The sequence below is a fragment of the Pseudorasbora parva genome, chromosome 8, assembly GCF_024679245.1.
Source record: "Pseudorasbora parva isolate DD20220531a chromosome 8, ASM2467924v1, whole genome shotgun sequence".
NCBI classification, from domain to species: Eukaryota; Metazoa; Chordata; class Actinopteri; order Cypriniformes; family Gobionidae; genus Pseudorasbora; species Pseudorasbora parva.
Window position 1 is genome coordinate 42,886,309 of NC_090179.1, and position 9,829 is coordinate 42,896,137.

The 9,829-nt window shown below is 40.1% G+C and overlaps 1 protein-coding gene across 1 annotated transcript in view; it reads left to right on the plus strand.

Annotated features, from left to right (window-relative positions):
- Positions 1–9,522, plus strand: part of gucy1a2 (guanylate cyclase 1, soluble, alpha 2) — a 53,595-nt gene extending 44,073 nt beyond the window's left edge. The window contains exons 8-9 of the mRNA XM_067451345.1: positions 790–944; positions 8,166–9,522. Of these exons, the coding sequence (XP_067307446.1) occupies positions 790–944; positions 8,166–8,376 (366 nt within the window). The 3' untranslated portion in view covers positions 8,377–9,522. The remainder of the gene's footprint in view (positions 1–789; positions 945–8,165) is intronic.
- Positions 9,523–9,829: the final 307 nt, after the last annotated feature.

Below are 9,829 nucleotides of genomic sequence, written 5' to 3' on the forward strand. Positions count from 1 at the left end.
ACAAGTTTGGAAGGAGCCATAAACAGACTATTTAAAGGTGCACTATGCAACTTTCCGTCCACTGGAGGGCGCCTATTCTAAACAAAGGCGTAGTTTGATGACGCCAAGTGTGAGCGCAGCATCTTGGGAGATGTGGTCTTCACCTCACAGCCGGTGGAAAATAGGACTCGGGCAGAAATCACGGATGCGGTTATTAACGTTACTGTAGTGAAGCAGAGGCTGACATTTTTCCGGGAGTCCCGCGGGTCACGGGATTTCCGTGGGATTCCTGCAGGATGGGGGTCATCTTTGCTCTTAATCACAGGATTTGGACGGTACAGGATAAATGGTTAACGGGAGCAGACGGGAGTGGGAATCAACCAATAGCAAGGATGAAAAGAAAAAAAAAGTAAATGCAACATTTTGTAGTTTCCTTTTAATACGCCTACAATGTAACGCAATTAAAAAATAACTACATGACCCAGCCATCCCAGAAGCCATCAGTGCTTTTTGTCACGGCCTCCCGCCGGAATTCAAAGAGTAGCGCTCTAAGAACTATAACTAAAACTATAAATGTAAACTATAACGGTATTGTTTACTCAACAATAAATGAATAAAATGCAGCTTTATGTGCTGTTTGGATTTATTCAACTATTGTAGACATGGTGTGAACCATAGATATGTATACGTATACTTATCTGTGGTGTGAACTCTCTCTCTCTCTCTCTCTCTCTCTCTCTCTCTCTCTCTCTCTCTCTCTCTCTCTCTCTCTCTCTCTCTCTCTCTCTCTCTCTCTCTCTCTCTCTGTAGCTGAGGATTGGCATCCACTCTGGCTCAGTTCTGGCTGGCGTCGTCGGTGTGAAGATGCCGCGCTACTGCCTGTTTGGAAACAACGTCACTCTGGCCAGCAAGTTTGAATCGGGCAGTCACCCGCGCTGCATCAACGTCAGCCCCACCACATACCAGTGAGAGAACACACACACACACACACACACACACACACACACACACACACACACACACACACACACACACACACAGCTGAAGTGTAACTCTGCTGCAGTGGAGACAGTCACACCTGTTTCTATGGCAACCTGCTTCTGTCGAGATCATCAAGTATGATACTCTGCAGTCAAGTGCAGCTCTGAAGATCTGCTCACACACACACACACACACACACACACACATGTACGTACGTACGTTTCAGGATGCACCAACGGCACCTGTGTTTGGACACATCCACAAACACTCCACATGGATAATCATGCATAGACGAACACTCTTACATGCACGCTTACACACACTCGACGTCAAGCACAGATATACACCCACACATGCACACACTAATATGCATATAAAACACACACACCATGTGCACGCTTACACACACATGCACACACTTATATGCATATAAAACACACACACACACACTTACACACACATCCACACACTTATATACATATAAAACACATACATACACATACAACACACATACATATAAAACACACACACACACGCATACACATATACATATAAAACACACATGTGCAAAAACTTATATGCATATAATACACACAGACACACACACACACACAGATGCTTACACTTAACATCTAGCACGGATATACACCCCACACTTACACACACATATAAAACACACACACACACACACACAGACATATTAGCAGATCTAAATGGCGACACTTCTGTTGGTTCTATATTCAACTACTGATAAATCCTATAATTCAGCGTTTCCCAAACAGGGGTTAATAATTGAAGCAAATAATTCAATCATAAAAATCAAAGTTAAGGCAAGACACTACAGGCAAAAGCATCGTTAGTGCTCTGGTCAATTTGGGGATTTTGAGTCTAGTGGAAATAAAACACTCACTGAACTTTAACTCTAGATCTCAATGATAATTCATCATATTCCACGCCGAGAGCCAGAAATCTCCACTTCTGCAGCGCCTACAGCAAACTTTACACTTTTGTTCCTATCTATATTCTGAAGGATTTTACCGAGGGCTCTGTTCATATAACATTCGCCTGATTTATATGACATTATATTTTTTCCTAAAAACATGGTGACATTTTTTTGAATGGATTTAAGGAGTGACACAAAGAGATCCAAAACCTTTAACTCTAATATGTCGTCAAAATTAAACAAGAACACATTTTATTCCTGGCTTAATGGCTTTATTCAATGTTTAGGTTTCTGTTTGGGAAATGTTTGCAAATTTGTACATGTTTAATAGATCATAACTCACTTGCATATTTAAACATAGCATTTCAGAAAACTTGTAATACATAACATCTGTCTTAATATACTGTGATTAACCCTCAGATATCTATTAATTAAGTTTGTAGATTATTTAGTAGTGTATTAAGTGACGAATTTGAGAGATATAATGATCAACTATTCCTTTTTTCTTTAAAGTACAACTGTGTTATTAAAATAGTCATATATTTTTTGTCCAATATTTTTTATATAATTAAAAAATAACAGTAATTATTATTTATATTATATTATTTAGTTTTTACAGATGAGTTTTTGTCAGATTTAGCTCACGTATAGCCCTATTCGGATGGTATTTTTTTCTCATTGGGTCGTAAGGTATTTTCATCATTTACAGGTGCTAGTCTGTGATTTTATTCCCGTCCGAATCCAGAATGTTAGTGTTTTTCTCCCACCACCCGCGTAAAAATCCCCGACCCAATTACCTCCTTTTTTTTTAACACTAAGGTCGTGTGGTGATTTAATTGCCGTCCGAATCCACATCTCTGAGTTTTCAAGAAGAGATCGCTTCAAAATTAACTGTTTATCCTTTTTGACACCTGTGGAGCACCGTATTGTTGCGCTTCGCTATAATTCAGATACATTTAAGTAAGAGATAATGTCCACCCAGCCGGTTGTTATCGCAGAATAAACCCCGACAGAGTGATCAGCGGAGCATCACTCTGAAGGGGTTTAAAATATGGTTTATTCTGCGATAACAACCGGCTGGGTGGACATTATCCCGCTTATTACACGGCTACTAGTCTCAAATAAATTAGACACCAAATATTGTCTTGAGATGAAATATTTTATTAGCTCTTACGCAAAGCTTCCGCGAAGAAAAACAGCTCCAACCTGCTTTAAGCCTAGGGTTGCCACCCGTCCCTTGAAATACGGAATCGTCCCGTATTTTCAGGAAAAATGACGCGTCCCGTATCAAAGCAATACGGGACGCGATTTGTCCCGTATTTTACATAGGTCCACCCGCATTGTGTGAAGACACGTCCTCTTCTGCCCCTAATTGGGTCGCTGCCGTCGTTGGTTTGTTTGATTGGTTTGTTTCAGGTTCACGGGCCGTGAATCACGGCCAATCAGAGTCAGAAGAGGTATAGGTTCTTTTCTATATGGGCAGAATCCATTTGAAACGATGGCGGAGGCAGGTCCAAATACCTCCCCGCGTCCAGCTGTAAAAGTTTCAGAGCAGAAACGCAAGCGGATGCAGAGGTACAGACGAGAGTGGGAAGAAATAAATATTTAGGCTGGAAAGTGTCCGCGGCAATGAATACCAAGCCAATAGCACAATAATTATTTGTCGGCGAGTGTTTTCAGTGGCGCACGCTGGCCTGTCAGATGTGAGAGCATGCAACGGGAGAGCAACATTCACTAAATGCAAGAGCTCACCGAAATCAAAGCACTGTCGCACAGTTCTTCATACCTCAAGCATCTCCTGAGGCAGACAGTGTTGTTGTTGTTGTTTTTTATCACCTCAATTTTTTGATTGATAACGTTAGATTTCATAAATGCTCCCTATTAAGAAATAATGTTAATAATGTAGGCTACATTAATGATGTTATGGTATGATTTGTTTATTAAGGTTAAGTTGTACAGTCAGACACAAGCATTACTTTAATAAGAGATAAGATATATATATATATATATAATCAAAATAGGACCTTTTAGGAATAAAATAAACAACTATTTGTTATGCTTAACAAATTTAAATAATTGCATCATCCAATACTATAGAATTAACAATAGACTATAAAAACGGAATAATACATAAATATATTTACTTAACTTACCAAAAATAAAAATGTTGTTTAGTGTTTTATTAAAATAAGAAATGATTGTAGATATTATATCATTTACAGTTATTTAGGTGTGGTTTCACTGTTTGGATGGTGTTACTGCAAACAATGACAAATATTTTAGTCAAAATCTTTGTTCACAACACTATAAAATTACTCGAGTTAATTTGCAATTTCTTCTCCTACTCCCCTCTAGGTGACAGCAGCTGAGTTTGTTTTTTATTGTCATAGCTGTGTATTATACTGAGTGCATCTGTTCACACTGATTTCAATAGCAGATATCCTATTATAATGTCCATTGGTATCAATCTTAATATATATATATATATACAAATTAGGTTTTAAGTTATGATATACGACCACTGCACTGGCACACCATCGGGACTGTGGTCATCGTGGCCCCGAGGGGTGTGGCCACCGGCAGGCGTCCCTTATTTTTCTGTATTGAAGGTGGATACCCTATTTACGCCTTTATCTTTTGCTGCTAAATGTTGAACATGAATGCTGAAAGGGTTAGTTCACCCAAAAATGAAACCAAGCCTATGATTTACTCACCCTCAAGTCATTATAGGTGTTTATGACATTCTTCTGTCAGACAAATACAATCAGAGTTATATTTAAAAAGTCCAGGCTAACGTTAATCCCAGCAGTAGTTGGAGCTGTTTCTGAAGTCCATAAAAATGCAGCTGTCCGTCAAATAACGTGCTCCACACGACTCCGATGGGTTAATAGAGCCTTCTGATTCCAATCGATGCGTTTGTGTAAGAAAAATATCCATATTTAAAACTTTATAAAGGAAACCCGCCATGAAGTCTTCCATTGTAACCCACGGCTCTTTAAGCCACAAGATGGCGCCAGCGTTAAGCACAGAAGTAGTGCCGGTTAAGATAACTCGTAGTACCGGATGAGCGGTGTGTGTTATCTGGAAATAATGTACCGCTGGAATGCGCGATTGACCATTCAGAATCAAGTATTTCACAGAGCCGTGTAATAAAGATCTATAGCCTACACTTCTATTACTAAAAAGCGAAAAATATTTACAAGAATAATCATTCATCACCGCTCAAAAGAGAAAGAGAAGAAAAGCACGTTAACCTTTGAAATGAGCTGTTATTACGGCAGTTATTATCGTAGGTTCAGTTTGCAACATTGTATTAACTTTTTGGCCCCACTTTATATTAACCACCTAAAAATTATTTAGAAAAAACTTACCTGGTTGCCTTAATTTTGAGTTCATTGAAATTAAAATTTTGAGTTTATACAATGAACATTTTTTGAGATTGGACAAAATTTATTAAAATATTATTAAAAGATTTAGTAAGCATATTGGGTAATTGTGTGTGTTTTATTTCTGATGATGCAGTGAAACATGCCAAATAGTGCTATTTTCATGATTTATCACATTTTTTATGTGGTTCAGATACAAAAATATTTTGAGTTTCTATTTATTAAACAAATTTCCTTCATTTTATCAACTCAAAATTTTAATTTCAATAAACTCAACATTTTAAGGCAACCAGGTTACTTACTTTTTTAAGTTAAACCAACAAAAACTAACCAAATGTGTTTACAGTGCGTGTACTTACATTAAAAAAATAAATACAATGAACTTACTGTGACTTACTTCAAATTGAATTGCCAAACACCTTTGCTGATATTAAGGTGAGATACAGGTAGAGTTAAGGACAGGCAGGGGTAAGTTTAAGGGTAGAGTTAAGGACAGGTGGGGGTAAGTTTAAGGGTAGAGTTAAGGACAGGCAAGGGTAAGTTTAAGGGTAGAGTTAAGGACAGGTGGGGGTAAGTTTAAGGGTAGAGTTAAGGACAGGTGGGGGTAAGTTTAAGGGTAGAGTTAAGGACAGGCAAGGGTAAGTTTAAGGGTAGAGTTAAGGACAGGTGGGGGTAAGTTTAAGGGTAGAGTTAAGGACAGGTGGGGGTAAGTTTAAGGGTAGAGTTAAGGACAGGTGGGGGTAAGTTTAAGGGTAGAGTTAAGGACAGGTGGGGGTAAGTTTAAGGGTAGAGTTAAGGACAGGCAAGGGTAAGTTTAAGGGTAGAGTTAAGGACAGGTGGGGGTAAGTTTAAGGGTAGAGTTAAGGACAGGCAAGGGTAAGTTTAAGGGTAGAGTTAAGGACAGGCAAGGGTAAGTTTAAGGGTAGAGTTAAGGACAGGCAAGGGTAAGTTTAAGGGTAGAGTTAAGGACAGGCAGGGGTAAGTTTAAGGGTAGAGTTAAGGACAGGCAGGGGTAAGTTTAAGGGTAGAGTTAAGGACAGGCAGGGGTAAGTTTAAGGGTAGAGTTAGGAGTAAAGGTCTTTGCACACTGGGTCCGATATTTTCGCATGCGTTTTTTCGTATTCGTGATCTGAAAATTTGTCACCCACAGAGACTTTGCACACTGAGTCCGATGCGTATTAATGAATGTGTGACGGATAAAAAACGCAAACGCAAAACAAGACAAAGTGACGTCTAGTGAGGATGGTTTGTTTGTCCTGTGGAGATATTGTTCATCCACTCCTGCGATCGCGTAGAAAGGAAGGAGAGTTTCCCCTCCTTATCAAGCGGGATCCCGGCCGACCGATTCAAATTTTCAGGTGCTCAGTTTGATCCTTTGCTAGCGATACTGGAGCCACATATTAAAAAGAAGACCACTAATTTCCGTGAATCAATTGATCCCGAACACCTGCAGTATGTCTATGGATCCGATCACATAAGCCCCTTTCACACAGCGATTCCAGCAAATACACGGATAATGCAAGCCGGCATTTGTTCCCGGGCCGCTAGATTTGGCCCATTCACACTGCCAGCGAAATACCGTAATATGTGCGCTCACACACAACCCGTAACGGTCCCGGGTCGAGTTGACACGTGGCATCCTGATGTGACGTATAACGGTGAGCGATCTCAGCTTCAGCGCGGATAGTAAGGAGCTCCGTGGTCTCGACTTGTGTCCAGTTTGCACACATTTCTGCTTGTTTAATTTTAGTTTCTTTTGTATACGAACACTCTCTGCGTTTAAAACACAGACGAGCTCTTCTGGCACTGCAGGGTTGTATTATTGAAAAAACAAGCTCTAGGAGTTGCACGATAACTACGTACACACTGCGGCATTAGTTTTGGCTTTTGTTCACACAGCGCTCGTCCTGGATCGAACCCCGCAATATTACTAGGTCCCCGACCCGGGTCGAATTCGGTAATCAATTCCGGGACGTGGTTGCTTTCACACAGAAGGCGACCCGGCAATGCTCCGGGAATATTGCGGGTCCGACGTGCAGTGTGAAAGGGGCTATACACAACCACACACACACACACACACACACACACACACACACACACACACAGACAGAGCTTTACAGAGACTTGATGTGCTATAATTATAGTTGTGATATAATAATATTTTTGGTATTTTTGCTAGAATAATATGTATGGTGGCTCTGAGTTGTCAAAACGTCTCTCTAAATGTGTTTTTACAGATGCGAAAACAGAAAATCGAACCTGTTCCGAATTTTTTTTTTAAGGACGAAAGTTTCGGAGGCAGTGTGTAAGCGTGATTGACATAACGTGAGGTCGAATTTATTTTTTGACGTGCGTAAATTTTGCATGCGAATTACGGACTCAGTGTGCAAAGGCCTTAAGTGAAGTGTCAACTGTTTAATTACAAATGTAACTACAGAAATTAATTACAGACGTAATTACATGCAGGTATTTTTTTTAAATGTAAGTAGAATGTAAAAACGTATGCACACAATAAGTGCATTGTATCAAATGATTAATTACAATGTTAGTACATAGTAGTTAGCCACCTAATATAAAGTGGGTAATTTCCTCTTATAAAATTAAATATGATTTTATTCTTATTATTCCAAGCATATGACATTTTTGCAGCAGACTGTCCACGTGAGTGGCGTTCCCAGGTGCGGAGGATCACATAACTCGCTCCTCCACCGGGATTAAATCCCCATCCGAATGCACCACAATCCGAGTGATAATGAGTTTTATCACTGAGGTGGCATGCAAATGTATTTTTACGGACGTCCATATGAGAAACCATTACCGTCTGAATAGGGCTTACATTTAATTTCTTTCCATCTGTTTTTCCTCTCGTTTCTCAGACTCCTGCGTGACGACCGCTCGTTCACCTTCATCCCTCGCTCCAGGCAGGAGCTTCCCGACAACTTTCCCAAAGAGATCCCGGGAGTCTGCTATTTCCTGGAGGCGGGGAAATGCCAGAGCCACGCCTCTCTCACCAGCACTCGCTCCGCCCCCATCCGGAAAGTGTCCTATAACATCGGGACCATGTTTCTACGGGAGACTAGCCTCTGAGATGGCCCGCCCATTCGCTATGACATCACGTCCTGTAGAATAGTGTTGCCTGTGGCAACTCATTGCCCCGCCTCTCGACCGGAGCACCGCCCCCGGAGGCGGGAACTCACATGGAGGGGGCGGAGCCAATGGCCCCGCCCTTTAAAGGAGCCATGGATAATTGTGTTCTGAAAATACAATAAAAACAAATATATAGATATATATTTCAAATAAAGCCTTCTGCTCAACGGCATAGCCAAACAAAGACATACATGGTGTACACATGCAAATACTACTGACAAAACACACATTTCTTGCAGATTAATAGAATTCACATGGATAACTTGGTGCCTTTACCTCCTATTCACACACACACACACACACACTCGCACTCCACAAACACGCATTTATCTCTAGCATTTTACACACGCCGCCATTAACCGCTGTGTGTGTGTGTATCCTCTATTGACCATCGTCAGATCCCTTGTGTTTGTGTGTGTGTCCTACCATTATCTGCTGTTAGATCGTGTGTACGTGTGTGTGTTTGCCTCCTGTTTGTATGTGTGTGAATCTGTTTTAGACATCTCACATCTGCGGCATGCTTTTATTTTAGCTTCCGTAAAAATAAGTCGCAGTTCTGTGTAGCAGAAACATCTCTGCGTGAATGTGCACTGTTCACTTATTTAATCAAAGCTATCTTTTGCAATATAAGTTTCTTCTTTTTTTTAAAGCTTCTTTGATGCAGGTTACATGCAGTGAAATGGATACAAATAACCCAGACAGCAACATAGATGTGGGCCGACATTATGTTCCTGTCTGGGAATCCGAACGCTGTTTAGTAAATTCAGATTGAATCCAGATGATTAAAGCAGTTTAAAGAAGCAATTTGTGTATTACTATTTGTATATAAATGCAAAACCATAAATCAGGAATCGTTTTTATGTGGCAGAAACGCTGAGAGAACTGCATGCTGCAGATGGCAGATGTGTGAAACAGGTCGCGTGTGTGTGTGTGTGTGTGTGTGAGAGAGAGAGAGATACAGTTTGAGGTCACAGGAAGGTGGTAATTTCATCATTCATTTCGGTCACATTTGATTCATTCAAGATCACATCCAGACGTGTCAGTCATTTTTATCAGGATGCCAATAAAATTGATTCATTTAAGTTTTATGGTGTCAGACTGCTGTGTTAGTGCTCTCTTTAAATGGCTGACTTTCTATTAAAAAAATACCTTTTATGACTTTCTTTATTCAGTACAACACAAACTATGATTTTTAAACAATGTATGCACATGAGATTAGAGGTCTATTCCTGACACAATCTTCAGAATATACCACAAATTATGACAAAAATATATTGTCCGGTTAAGAGCAGCGCAGCCATTCGGCTAAATATCTCCTTTTGTTTTCCACAGAAGAAGGAAAGTCATACTGGTTTGGAACGAAATAAGGGTGAGTAAATGATGAGAGAATGTT